We start from the raw sequence: 14,938 nt of genomic DNA, 5'->3' as shown, positions 1-14,938 counted from the left end.
CCACATGTCCTAGAACAGGACCCTTTCCACAAAATTATCTTGGTGCTAAAACTAACGTAACGTCGATGCTATGACATAGATTAAAGACAGCCATAGGGCTATGATCACTCACTGGGACTGAGCCTCTCTTTGAATATTGTCCTCAGATGAACTGTGACACCGGTAACCATGGAAACTACCAAAACCAAAGTGCTATAGAACCAGACATCAAGTGCCAGCTGTTACAAATTGTTTATATGGAGCCCATTTGTGGTGTCCCCTGCCTTGATATTGCCAGAAGTACTGTAAAACCATACTCCCTCACTCACTCTGGTGTCACTCGCCATGATATTGCTGGAATATTGCTAAAAGTACCGTAAAACCATACTCACTCACTCTGGTGTCACTCACCATGATATTGCTGGACTATTGAAAAAAGTGGCGTAAAACCATGCTCACTCACTACAGAATGTTTAAGTTGCTATAAATAGTTGTCAGGAATACATTCTGGAGGATCTGTCACAGTGTCACGTGACGATTACAGGACATACCTCTACAGTGCCAGATATTATTGAAATAGCAATTATTTGACAGGGATATAAGAGCATGTTATTTATTCATTACTGTTATGGACAATGTGTATCAAAGGTGTTTAAGTTTGTATCAGATTATTCTGATGTTGAGAGAATCTTGCCTAGTGTGCAGAGTTTATCTTTGTAACAATGTATATATACATGTACTGTGTATTTGTATGTATAAAATATGAAGAACCATAATCGCCTCTCTTGTCTTTGAACGTCCTCTTCTCTATGTTGGACTCTGTTGGGATCCCTGATTAGTGTATTGGTCCTGATTGGTTGTCAGAGGTCAGTAAGTGGATAGGGGCGGTCGGGTAGCCTAGTGGTTAAAGCGTTTGCTCGTCACCTCAAAGACCCGGGTTCGACTCCCGACAGGGGCACAGTGTGTGAAGCCCATTTCTGGTGTCCCCCGCCGTGATATTGCTGGAATATTGCTAAAAGCAGCGTACAACTATACTCACTCACTCAGTAAGTGGATTGGGTGGTTTTGTTGAATGTATGTCATCTTTAAGGACAATGTGGACATTTGCTCTACATATCAATCACTGGATTTGTCTGGTCCAGACTCGATTATTTACAGGTTGTTGTAATATAGCTGATGTAATATAGCTGACACAAAGTCAGATTGTGTGGGTACGAATGGATTGGACTCAACCTCAAACTGTACAAGAATTTGAACATTCCTAAGAACGTGTTATCCCCAATATAACAATTGCTACATGTTATTCATGGTTGCCAAATTCAAAGTCTCCACAAGGCCAATTCACATTTAGGACCTTTCAAGGCCAGACTGCCAAATTCAAGGTCTTTTCAAGATGGTGCAAGGTGAGGTTTTGTTTGCTTGTTCCAGCTATATGACGTCTGTCTGTAAATAATCGAGTCTGGACCAGACAATCCAGTGATTGATATCATAAGCATCGATCCACGCAATTGGGATTGATGACATGCATCAGCCATACAATCCTTGTTTTAGCCCCTTAATGCTGAGCGCCAGGCAGGGTAAGAACAAGTACCATCTTTTAACGTCTTTTGGTGTGACGCGGCCGGGGATCAAACCCGGGACCTTCCGTTCTACGGGTAGACGCTCTACTACTGGACCATTGAGGCGGTCCAAGATGGTGCAAAACCTGCTTGGGTGGGATGTGCACGGCACTATCTACTGTGCTATCCCATCATGTGTAGAAAAACAACACAACTGCGATACTTGTATCATGGTGAGGATTTATTCATGTGATATTACAGACGTCAAGGACTCAGGAATGAGGAACATTTTGACACAAAGTGTTATAAATGTTAAAGCTCTTATCAAGTTTCCAGATATAACAAGATCTAAGAAAGAAAACTATGTCACACACGGCAGGTAGTGGAGGTATTGTTACAGAATCAAGGACACCGATTGGACAGACAGTAGACATGTTGCCTGGCAACCGTGACATGTTTAAACAACATGACCGACTAGCACACAGGGAGGGAATACACATACATACATACATACATACATACTACAATGACTGGATCCCCAGGAATGTTCTAGATCGGACAATATGACAGCACACAGCTGGGGCCTCTACAAGACCGCTCAAACTGCATTACACTCAGTAGTAGCCAAAGGAGGCAGATACAACTTGGTGAAATATCAGAAACAATAAATTATTAAATTTTATTTCAACTTTAGTTTGGATGCATTTTATTTTTCATATTTTTGAATAACAAGAATGGATGGGGAGCTGGAGTATGTGTATTGTGTCTTCCATTAAGTCATTTTTTTAAAACATTACTTTGTATTCATAACTCACTTGTATATATATACATGTACTACCCAAAAGAAGTTAAAGAACACCCGATTCTTTCATATTACAATTGTTAATCTGTCTTGGCATGTGAGATTAACTATAGTAATATGAAAGAATTGGGTGTTCTTTAACTTCTTTTGAGTAGTATATATCAACTTCTTCTTGTCTCTATATAGGTTAAAATAATGCCGATCCGGTGTTAAATTTCACTCACCCATAAAGTCAATCATGATGGCCACACACAGCAATTTTCTTCTTTGTAGATACTTCGGCTCAACAAAATGATGTGTGATTCTTAGGTGGGGATGAAAATCTTATAATTCATTATGGCCTAAACACAGCATTTAAATCATTGTTGAAACCAAGGGTAATGTTCAGCATCAATATAATACTAAATTACTCGAGCTATTTTTGTCAATGAAACAGCTATTTCTTCCTTAAAGCAGCTTTAATATGACTTACCAGTATTTAAAATGGATATTCCCCTTTTTAATTAACAGTTCATCACATGTTCATATATAATTGAAATCAAAACACAAAAGGTTTAAGATTCTGGTTCTTGAGAAGCATTTCAAATTTTTCTAAGATATCTGATTCTCAAGTTAGCTTGCTTTTAACCCTGTCATTGAATGTGGCATTGACTAGAATTGCATCTATCATTTACAAGCAATTTTAATCTTAAGTTTACAGATGCACATGAACTGTTCTGTTCCATCCTATTTTAGTCGGCGACTCGGCTTCCCTTTGTATGAATGTAATCTACATCCATGTCAGGTCTATACTGGAGACAGTACAGTGTACAACAATGCTTCTCCTTCTTTTCAGGACCTGAGAAACAATTTCCTCGAAATGTGACACTAAATTGTATAAGTAGTTTGTTTTCATGAAAAAAGACATTAATAGGAAAATCTCCATTCCTTTTATGCTCCTTCCCAAATTGAGTATTTTCTTGCATGAATCTGGACCCTGTTATGTTTTGTGAGATCGGATTCTGTCAAGGCCACATGTTAAAGGCCTGACATATTTCACTATGATATAATCTGACACAATGGCAAAAGCTTTTGATTTTAAGAATGACATACATGAGTAAGGATGAATTTGTCAGTTTCATGTTTAAACTTCGCTACATATTTTGTGATGAAATTCCATTTTACATATTTCTTATATTAAGACAAAGTTCTCATAAGTGATGTCACATGACAACCAAACCCAATCACTTGTGCATGTCCAAGTTCTGGTCCAAGATATTTTATCAGTGCACTATGCATAGCTACCATACCATGTCACATTATGTATACCAGTTCAGGGCTGGGATCAACACAGCACAGCCACAACAAGGCATTATTTAAAATCTCTTCATAGTACATTGTCCAAGTTTATAGACATCAAGTTCAAGGTGAGTCTGATAATGATCATACCCATGGTCAGGGCTGATATAAAACACAGTGCTCCCAGCACAGGCATAAAAAATGGGCCACTTGACACATATTGTCATTATAAGATACTTTTCTTACTTTAATACTCCCGAAAACCTCAAAACTGACACATTCAAAGTTTTGAGTACTTGCATAACACGAAGAACAAGTGAATGAGTGAGTGAGTTGGGTTTAACACCGCTTTTAACAGTATTCCAGTTATATCACAGCATATCAGCTTAATGTGGAAGGAAATCCTGAAGTGATGCAGGTCTTAGACATTTACCACTTCGGTGAAACCCATGAGCACAGGTATGGTGCTGACAAACCTAGAAACATAATCGGGGGAACCGGGATTCGAACCCACAATCATAGGTTTCTGGCATGCCCAAGGGATGCAACTCTGCACAGCAAATCACAGTGCCTTAGACGACTGGGTCACCCATATCCCCACACGAAGAACAAAACTGATAATGTTTTGTACTATTCTTATGTTTTTATGTACTGGAGCAGTCTTCATATATTTATATATTCTAATAAACCAAGTTGTTTACCATTTAAAAACTCCTGAGACAAGTTCCGGAATAAAGCCATGTTGCCTGGCTTCTGGCCTGCCTACCTCTTCACCATGGACTGATGGAGTGGGCAAGTGATGAACCCCCTGGTTTGAGAGTACAACATCGGACACCATGTACAATCATTCAATCGTGCAAATTAGTGCAGATGTTTATATATCAGCTTCAAATTATATTGTACGGTTAAATAAATCTCAAAACTGAATTTGAATGGTCGATGGACCAGTACACATCTCGCTATACATCAGCCAGGAATGGCTGCCATTGTACACACATCACATGGAACGATCACAGTGTAGGGGAGATAATTGGTTGACAAAGTTGATTAAGGATGTTCCCTGGTCTGGGCCAGTATTTAACTTTCACTCAGGGAGGAAGTTTACAAATCAACATGATTTAATGGAACTGTTCAAATGAAATACGAAAGGCATCTGTTGTTTTTCTACTGCTCTTGGTGCCCTTCAGCTACAGCCCATTATTGTAGACATTTGTAGGCAAGACACTAATTGTGCAAACATATTTGCATAAAAGTACTTAATAACATAATACATGTAGTATTTATTAAAAACATTCATCTTTCTGAAAACATATTGTCTACATAAGTGTGCCTTATTGGGCAAATTGATTAAAACATGCATATTTATTTTCCCCCGTAATTTTTAATTCCACTGATGACGTCATGAAGTTGGATGATGTCCCAAAGGTATCCACTGATGACATCATGAAGTCGCATGATGTCCCAAAGGTATCCACAAATGACGTCATGCAGTGGTATGATGTCCCAAAGGTATCCACTGATGACATCATGAAGTGGTATGATGTCCCAATGGTATCCACTAATGACGTCATGAAGTGGTAAGATGTCCCAAAGGTATCCACTAATGCGGTCATGCAGTGGTATGATGTCCCAAAGGTATCCACTAATGACGTCATGAAGTGGTAAGATGTCCCAAAGGTATCCACTGATGATGTCATGAAGTGGTATGATGTCCCAAAGGTATCCACTGATGACGTCATGAAATGGTATGATGTCCCAAAGGGATCCACTAATGACGTCATGAAGTGGTAAGATGTCCCAAAGGTATCCACTGATGATGTCATGAAGTGGTATGATGTCCCAAAGGTATCCACTAATGACGTCATGAAGTGGTAAGATGTCCCAAAGGTATCCACTGATGACATCATGAAGTGGTATGATGTCCCAAAGGTATCCACTAATGACATCATGAAGTGGTATGATGTCCCAAAGGTATCCACTGATGACGTCATGAAGTGGTATGATGTCCCAAAGGTAACAAGGAAATGATGTCATGTTAAACGTTATCAACTACTCATTTACATCTCAGACATGAGAATAGCTATACTCTTTGTTGGAGGAACATCGCCAATCTAGGGAACATTTTAAAAACAAGGATTAAAATAAGTGCATTTTACATCATTCTGAGAGGAAAGATCCCGTAATTCCCGGAATCCGAGGAAAAGTCTCATGTCAGAAAACTCTGGTGATCAATGGCATCAAAAGGGAAACAATTCCTCTTCCTGTTTGATATGTAACGCCTTCCCTGATGTTTGTCTCTATCTTTCAAGCTATGAATCTTGGCGTCATCACTTCACACTGGGGACAGACTGACGTCAGAACACCCACGAATGTTTGAGCTGTACAAAAGCATACCAGCACATGTCCTTAACAAAGAGGACTTCAAAACATGTTTGTGACAATTGTGAAAAGTAACATCCAAATGCAGAGGAATTCACAAAAAGAAGCCATGGAACATATATAGGACAAACAGACACAACCGGAGATGTGATCCCCAATCTGACAGCTATGAAAAAATAGACAGGGCTATTTCACTGCTTCCATAACAGGCTCAATATTAGACACGTTCCAATTGTCATGACTGCCCTGTTGGCCCTCAATAGACAACAATGCGCAACCTTTGACAAGAACATTGTCTAACTTGACAACTCTGTAAGCGCAAGTAGGGTAAACACAACCCCGATGATGAAGAAATGAGTTATCATAAGACAGGGTGAGTGAGTATGGTTTTATGCCGCTTTTAGCAATATTCCAGCATTATCGCGGCGGGGGACACCAGAAATGGGCTTCACACATTGTACCCATGTCGGGAATCGAACCCGGGTCTTCGGCGTGACGAGCAAACGCTTTAACCACTAGGCTACCCGACCGCCCCTGATGATGAAGAAATGAGTTATCATAAGACAGGTCATAACAAGGAGGCTCTGTAACCATATTGCTGCCAGGGATACTCGCATCACATGTACAAGCATCACATCACATTACAAGCCAGCAAAATTATTAGTTCACTTCAACCATGGTATATCGAGGCCAGACTTTAGGTAAAACTGTGCTTACGACTCTGCCGACAAAATTGAAATGTAAATAAATGAAAAACTGAAAAGTAGTGTTATTTCTATCCACTGACCAGAAATAAGTAAAATGTTAAATCTAAAACAATGCTTATTTACTGTCACTATCAACAAAAATAAATTATTTAAAATATAATTAAAACCTGTTAGAAATTTTATCTTAAAAACTTTAAAAAACTACAAATAATGACAAACTGCGTCAGATCTGTCTGACATCTTTTTTCTTTCTTACCTACTTAACATTTTGAGGAAATCAAAAACATATATTTGAAATTGGACTTTTTCATTAATTTTTTCGACCTGACCTGAATTTTGGGCCAAAACTCTGTAAAAAAGAAAAAGACAAAAAGTCTGGCCTAACAAGTAAAAGTCATAAAGCAAATACAATTGTGTCCATAAACTTGAAGATGTATCACTACCGTATTAATCAACCTCTGCCCACATGCACACAAAGATCACGGCGGCTGATTATTGTAGTCTGCGAGGCAGTATGAGACTTAGTTGTAGCTACGTAGTGGACCCTGCAATGTTTCCCTTGCTACAGTTGAACCTCATTAATCCAAACCAGTCCCTGTACGCGTCACCTGACTATTTGTAGGATGGCCCATTCTGTGACTATCCTCACTGCTAATTTACTTGTGTTTGAGATGGAACTTGGACAGTTATTACTTGCATATTTTAAAACAAAAAGTTTAATGAAACACAAATTGTCTGGATTATTAAGGTTCTACAGTTTCCTTTGACTGGGGAAACAGTTAAAAAAAGGAGAAGACTGTCAAAAAAAAATAATGTCAGTCTTGGTGTCACGACAATGTCAATGACCGTATTATCACAGGTAATAATATAGTAGGCGCCTTAGGTGGGGGTCCAGACTGGGGTATATTGTAGGAAGTAAAATTATCTGAGAGAGGATTTTGATGTTTTGGATCCCTCCCTTTTAAAAATGCTGGATCCGCCTGTGTTTCTAGTGAACAGGGAAAAAAGAAGAGACAAAGAAATTGTTAAAAAGAGCGGTCTGATCTGGATGCAGATCATCAATATTAGTGAGTCTCAAGACAAACATCACCACGTTATCACATGTCTGTTTGTACAGTGTACAGAAACTGCCGAGCAAACGAAAGTACACACCATGTTTAATGGTGACCCAAAATGAAACAAACAAGAAATGGTCATTTGGAGGTGATGTACCGTATTCGATCTAATTAGCGCCCAGAGCATCTCAAAATTAGAAATAGGGGGCTCTTATTAGAATATTATTTTGGTGAAAGAAAATAAAATTTCGTGGTTGATGCTGGCAGCCTGAAATGTTTATGTACAGCAGATATATTTTTCCAGAATTTAATTGCCAATAATTAAGGGTGCATATAACACACGAGTGCATATTGCACGCGAATAAATGAGTCTTGTGTACGTTGATCAATCCGAAGGGGTGCTAATTGGGATTGTTCACTAGCCAATATATTAGCAAATATCGCCATGGGCGCTTATTAGAGCAGGGCGCTTATTATGTGGAATACGGTATTTGATACAGGTATCATAGTTGTGTTGGACCTTAAGTTTGCAGTGTTTCGGCGACTGTTTTCAGCCTAGTAATGTTTTAATAACATTTCTATTTTTTGGTCAAATCCAATATTCAAGGGTATACTTTTTTTTACCCAGCAGTTTACATTATGGAATGATGGAAGGGTCGCACAATATTATGGTGGGTATTATGAAACCAACAACATACACTTGAATGATTAAATATTGAAGAAATATGTACAACATTGTTAACATCATTGTTGCCATGAGATTACAGTCTATATATTACTGGGATATACAACACATGATACAACACGAAATATCTGTACATGTGTGGTCACAATATCACTCCAACAATAAAAACCACACACAAATACTCACACACACACTCACTCACTTCTAGTACACTATATACAATTAGTCTAGCTGTCCTAACACGAATTTTAATTCGAACAATGAGTGAGTGAGATTATTCCTCTTTCATCGATCGTTAGAAAGGTTCACCACCAACTGCTAGACTAATTTCTTGTATTGTCATTAAACACTATCGCACTGCACTCTACTCACTGTGGGTGATGCAAATCTAGCTGTTGATTGTGAAGTTTCAGACATTTGTAGGTTAAGTGTCTGCCTTGCCTTGTTGGTCCTCCACCCAACTAAAGAAATTCCTTTTTTCTTCAAGTTTCAGACCCATCTTGACATCTATCATGTCTACACAACAACCTCACTCACTCACTGTCATGTTGTCTGCCAACTGTTACTGACCTGACTAAAGGGAGGCTACTCCATCTGGCAAATATGAAACTGCAAGTTCAGCTTTAAAATTCTTTGACACAATCACAGTCTATCACTGACGTAATACTTAACTATTAACATAGGGTGTGCCTGTTTGCAGCACACTAACTGTTCTTGTGCCTCCATCATTTTTGTGCATCTCTCAGTTCCTGATTGAACACTCATATTCTCTCACTTACAACACTGTGGGATAACAATTTTTAATCGTTTTTGTTCAGTGAGTGAGTGAGTATAGTTTTACACTGTTTATAGCAATATTCCACAAATATCACGGTGGGGGACACCAAAAATAGGCTTCACACATTGTACCCATGTGGGAATCGAACCCAGGCTATCAGCGTGATGAGTGGACAATTTAACCACAAGGCCACCCCACCGCCCCTATTTTTCGTTCACAGGTCATGTAGTTGTTCAGAAGGCACACTGCATGACGAAAGTGCATAGTGTCTCACTACCTGCATTCTCTGCAAAAGTTCTCAGACTTAAAATGATAATATGTCATATCATGTACCAGTCAACATCGTAACAGCAACAGCTACATCGACAACCTTTACATATGATATGTCTAGATAATAATAGAAAAAATATCTAAAATCATTACATTCAAACAAACAAACAAGCATTTAATATGTTAAAAATCTCTAAACACAGGCCATTATACATGTCTAAAATATGCACAAACATCTCAACATTATTATAAAATTCTCTGTGTGTTCTGGGAAACTAGCTGAGTTCCATGTACTCCTATCTCACCAGCTCTGCCTGCTTGACATGACACGACAGTGACATGACAGTACGTGACAGTGACATGCCAGTTACATGTCCAAATTCAGGATCAAAGGATTTCCTCAAGCTCAGCCTTTTGTCTCAGCCTCATTGTGACGCTAATTTACATAATTGATCAATTCTCTTTTACAGAGCATGTTACACCTGCTTTGATCAAACTCTTTTTCATCTCTCGGTGAAACATGTGAGGAATGAGAAACGAATGTACCCCAGGCTGCTGTCTGTTCCAAGCTGCCACACCATGTAATTATAACAGCCACGAAGTCTCCCCTACTTTCCCATCTCTGTGTCGTTATATGATGCAGTTAGTGTTCGGCACAACATCTTAACATTAAATGTTAAACAATTGAAAAACAAAACCAAAAAAACCTTCATAACGTTGGGTTACATGCATGTAATAGCTTTGATAATCATCATAGAAGTGTTATATACCTTCTGATTTGTTCACATGATTATAGTTAATCTGTCGTGTTCATGACATATTAACTGTTAATCTGTCGTGGTCATGACATATTAACTGTTAATCTGTCGTGTTCATGACATATTAACTGTTAATCTGTCGTGTTCATGATATATTAACTGTTAATCTGTCGTGGTCATGACATATCAACTGTTAATCTGTCATGGTCATGACATATTAACTGTTAATCTGTCGTGTTCATGACATATTAACTGTTAATCTGTCGTGGTCATGACATATTAACTGTTAATCTGTCATGGTCATGACATATGAACTGTTAATCTGTCGTGTTCATGATATATCAACTGTTAATCTGTCGTGGTCATGACATATTAACTGTTAATCTGTCGTGGTCATGACATATTAACTGTTAATCTGTCGTGGTCATGACATATCAACTGTTAATCTGTTGTGGTCATGACATATTAACTGTTAATCTGTCGTGGTCATGACATATCAACTGTTAATCTGTCGTGGTCATGACATATTAACTGTTAATCTGTCGTGTTCATGACATATTCACTGTTAATCTGTCGTGTTCATGACACATTAACCATAGTCAATGAAAAATTCGGGTGTTCTTTAACTTATTTTGAGGATAGAAATGAACTATACTGATGGAAAGAAATAAGGGAACAGCATCTGTTTCACGTGACATCCTGAATGCTCCCTGAACACCTTCATCTGTGGGGTGAGTGAGTTGGTTCAGTGATGCTTTTTAACAGTATTTTAGTGTCAGCTTAATGTGGGAGGAAAGTGATGCAGGTTTTACACTTTTACCTCTTTGGGAGTAAGTGAGTGAGTGAGTGAGTGAGTGAGTGATTATTGTTTTACGCCACTTTTAGCAATATTCCAGCAATATCATGGCAGGGGACAACAGAAATGTTCCTTTATTTCACTTCAATAGTATATTTCAGTATACAGAAACTGCTAAAGCCGGGGTAGATTTAAAACAACAAATTTGTTTATAGCCAGTAGGGCTTGCTCCTTTTAAGAGTTACTGGCCCTTCTCCAAACTAGCTTGCCTACAACTAAGTGGTGGAAAACCTGAGGACCTAGCAGGGCTCTGAAAATTTTAGAACATTTTTTCCTGCACTCTGAGATTAAATCTTGGCTTTCATTTGCCCCATTTCATGGTGACTTATGAGCAAAAACAGATGTTGTTGTACACAAGTTATAAAATGTGGACGGTTGCCTTTTTACCGAGATGACCGAAATAAAAAACTTAAACATACGCAGAGAAGGGGTGAAATTTTGAACAGCCAGACGGAACATCCACTTTCTGTTTCAGCAAAGCCCTTGATTTGATACAGAATGATAAAAAGCTGACACAGAATTGACACATGAGAATATAAAGTTGGTAAAGCATAAACAGGGGCAGGTCACTCTCCAAGCTGTGAGGTCCGTGAAGATGGCGACTAGAATAACAATACAGGAAGCATTCAACAACAGACCATCAGGACAGACAGATTTTCGATCGTGTAAGACTTTCATGAAATTGATCAGTCAGAGTGGGCACAGTGGACTGGAAAGTGTTGGTGGTGTGGTTGGGGTAGCTGGCGTGGAAGGGGTGGTGATGGAGGCGGGGTTGGAAAAGTAATTGAGTAGGGTGGGGGTTAGGGTGGAGGGTTGGCAGAGGGTGTGGGGTTGGCAGGTAGGGGGCAGAGGGTTGGCAGGTAGGGGCGGAGGAGGGGGCGGAGGGTTGGCAGGTAGGGGGCAGAGGGTTGGCAGAGGGTGAGGCGTTGACAGGTAGGGGGTGAGGGGTTGGCAGATAGGGGGTGGAGGGTTGGCAGAGGGTGAGGGATTGACAGGTAGGGGGTGAGGGGTTGGCAGATAGGGGGTGGAGGGTTGGCAGAGGGTGAGGGATTGACAGGTAGGGGGTGGAGGGTTGGCAGGTAGGGGCGGAGGGTTGGCAGGTAGGGGGCGGAGGGTTGACAGATAGGGGGCGGAGGGTTGGCAGGTAGGGGGCGGAGGGTTGGCAGGTAGGGGGCAGAGGATTGGCAGAGGGTGAGGGGTTGACAGGTAGGGGGCAGAGGGTTGACAGGTAGGGGGCGGAGGGTTGACAGGGAGAGGGCAGAGGGTTGGCAGAGGGTGAGGGGTTGGCAGCTAGAGGGTGGAGGGTTGAGAAGAAGGGAACATACCAACTCAACTAACATCAGACAACTCAACTCAAACAATCATCAACATCGCATATTACACACACACACACGTTTGATTTTCTACAGTAAATGAGATCATGTTTTCAACCACTGCGTGAAACAGACAACAGACAGGCTCCACCTGTGTCCATAAACCTCACACAAACCTGCTGATACAGCCAGGGCGCAGAGACCATCCAGGTGTTCAGCACACCAACAAATATATTAAGGATATTAATGCTAAAACATTATTGTGAAGACCACCCATACCGTCCACCCTTGTTTCCAAGGAGGGAGTGGTGGTACACACAAATGTACAGGCTAGGACTTACTTATATACACCATACCAAGTAGCCACATTCAACCTGTATCACAGACAACAGCAATACAGACATCTAAATATATTACAGGTGATGTCATAATACAAGTCACAGTATTGCACATACATTATTGTTGTATACTATACACCAGCTGGGGGATATCATATTAATATTGAGAGTATGTATATGTAGTAACCAGGGTCTCGTTGTACAAAGCGATCTTAGCCCTAATGTGATCGTAGCTCCGATACCTTAACACAGACCTATGACAATCGTAGCGCTAAGGTTATTTTGTACAATGGCATCCTGGATGATATTTGGGTGATACTGGACTTAAATCTCACTGACACAGGAGCAATGGACTGATAACAGGCTGATACCGGACTGATACAGGGTTATACACCACAGATGATACTGGGCTGGACTGCTTGAGGGACGATAAGTAGGTTTAAACAAATTGGATAACAGCAGCTGATACAAGGCTGATGGGCTCAGACCTGATACTGAACTGATACCGGACTGATACAGGGTTATACACCACAGTTGATACTGGGCTGGACTACTTGAGGGATGATAAGTAGGTTTAAACAAGTTGGATAACAGCAGCTGATACAAGGCTGATGGGCTCAGACTGTGCTCATACCTGATACTAAACTGATACTGGATTGATACAGGGCTTTCATAAGGTTGATACAAAGCTTATGCAAGGCTTAAACAGAGCTGATACTGAACTGATACTGGATTGATACAGGGCTTACATAAGGTTGATACAAAGCTTATGCAAGGCTTAAACAGAGCTGATACTGAACTGATACTGGATTGATACAGGGCTTACATAAGGTTGATACAAAGCTTATGCAAGGCTTAAACAGAGCTGATATTGGACTGATACTGGATTGATACAGGGCTTACTTAAGGTTGATACAAAGCTTATGCAAGGCTTAAACAGAGCTGATATTGGACTGATACTGGATTGACAAAGGACTGACATAAGGTTGATGCAGAGCTAATGCAAGGCTTAAACAGGGCTAATATTGGACTGATACAAGGTTACCAGACAGCGAGATGGCTTAAACTGAAAACTGGCTTAAAAAAGGCAGATAACAGACTGATACTAGATATGAGGCTTAAACAGGGCACATACCTGATACTTGATACAGGACTTAAACCAAGTTGATATTGGGCTGATACAAGGATTAAGCAGGGCTGATGCCAGACCAATATCAGATTGACAACTGTACTGATACAGTTATAATTCAATACAGGACAGACACGTAGAAAGTGTTTTCTTTTCCTGTTTTCCATATTTCGCAAGAATAACATATATTTACAATTATCCATTCTTAAAGATGTTAACATCTTCCAATCATGTATTTTGAACAGAAATCACACCCACAGTTTGAAGCTCATTCTGCTGTCATTCAGATGACCTTGTAACTCAATACTTTTTCCAGAGTCCTGCAAATAATTCTCAGCCTCTATCTCAACTCAGACAAGCTACAACTGAAGCATTTTCTTCAAAAAATATTTTTACTCACTTGTAGAAATAAAATATTCCTAAAATATACCTGTAAGTTCTCAAATGTTTTTCAAGGTCAAGGTGTACATGTGCTGACTGCGGCTGAGCATGGGATGCTGCCATATTTAATGTCATTGATACTCCATACACAAAAGTCTACATGTGAATGGTTGCTGCGGACCTGCAAGGCTGCCCATGACATCACTTCCTGCGTGTGAATATATTGGAGATATTGGCCTTGGATGTGGTGTCCTTGATGCGTGACATGACCCGGGACTTCATGTCGTCTGCTGCTGAACCCAGTTGAGCCCCTGGTGACTGGGCGAAGCTTAGGTTCCTGAAACACAACAACAACACCATCATCATCATCATCATCATGCTGTGGTGAGCTTTGCAGGTTTTTCTTTAGGGCTCTGGGTCCCGTTTCACAAAGAGATCTTAATGCTTGGAGGATTGTAAGTCTATGTTTAAGTATAGGAGTTATGATCACCTAAGTGCTAAGATCCCTTTGAGGAACGGGCCGTTGATGGGTACACCACTGATGGGTACTCAAGTAATGAAGCTCAGGTCAGGTTTAAATTGAATAGGGACTTGAATACTTTACAAGGGGAGATAACTCACATCTTCACTTCTCTAACATGTTGCTGCAGACATGGCAGTACAGTGTCTAG

The 14,938-nt window shown here is 40.1% G+C and overlaps 2 protein-coding genes across 3 annotated transcripts in view; both read right to left on the bottom strand.

The window, feature by feature from the left end:
• Positions 1 to 5,494: 5,494 nt before the first annotated feature.
• Positions 5,495 to 14,938, bottom strand: part of LOC124152250 (RAB11-binding protein RELCH homolog) — a 201,677-nt gene continuing 192,233 nt past the window's right edge. For both annotated transcript variants that reach the window (XM_046525506.2, XM_046469522.2), the window contains exon 27: positions 5,495 to 14,604. In XM_046525506.2, coding sequence (XP_046381462.2) covers positions 14,469 to 14,604 — 136 coding nt within the window. In that variant the 3' untranslated portion in view covers positions 5,495 to 14,468. The remainder of the gene's footprint in view (positions 14,605 to 14,938) is intronic.
• LOC125381114 (proline-rich receptor-like protein kinase PERK2) lies at positions 11,907 to 12,446 on the bottom strand. The gene has a single exon (XM_048397336.1). It carries the CDS (start codon positions 12,444 to 12,446, stop codon positions 11,907 to 11,909), a length of 540 nt encoding a protein of 179 aa, XP_048253293.1.

This window comes from Haliotis rufescens, unplaced genomic scaffold (assembly GCF_023055435.1).
Source record: "Haliotis rufescens isolate VD_foot unplaced genomic scaffold, xgHalRufe1.0.p SCAF_17, whole genome shotgun sequence".
Taxonomy (NCBI): domain Eukaryota; kingdom Metazoa; phylum Mollusca; class Gastropoda; order Lepetellida; family Haliotidae; genus Haliotis; species Haliotis rufescens.
This window is presented reverse-complemented; position numbering and strand designations above follow the sequence as displayed.

Bases quoted from the DNA above. Each gene is read 5' to 3' on its own strand.
- LOC125381114 (XM_048397336.1), bottom strand. From the start codon at position 12,446: ATGTTAGTTGAGTTGGTATGTTCCCTTCTTCTCAACCCTCCACCCTCT.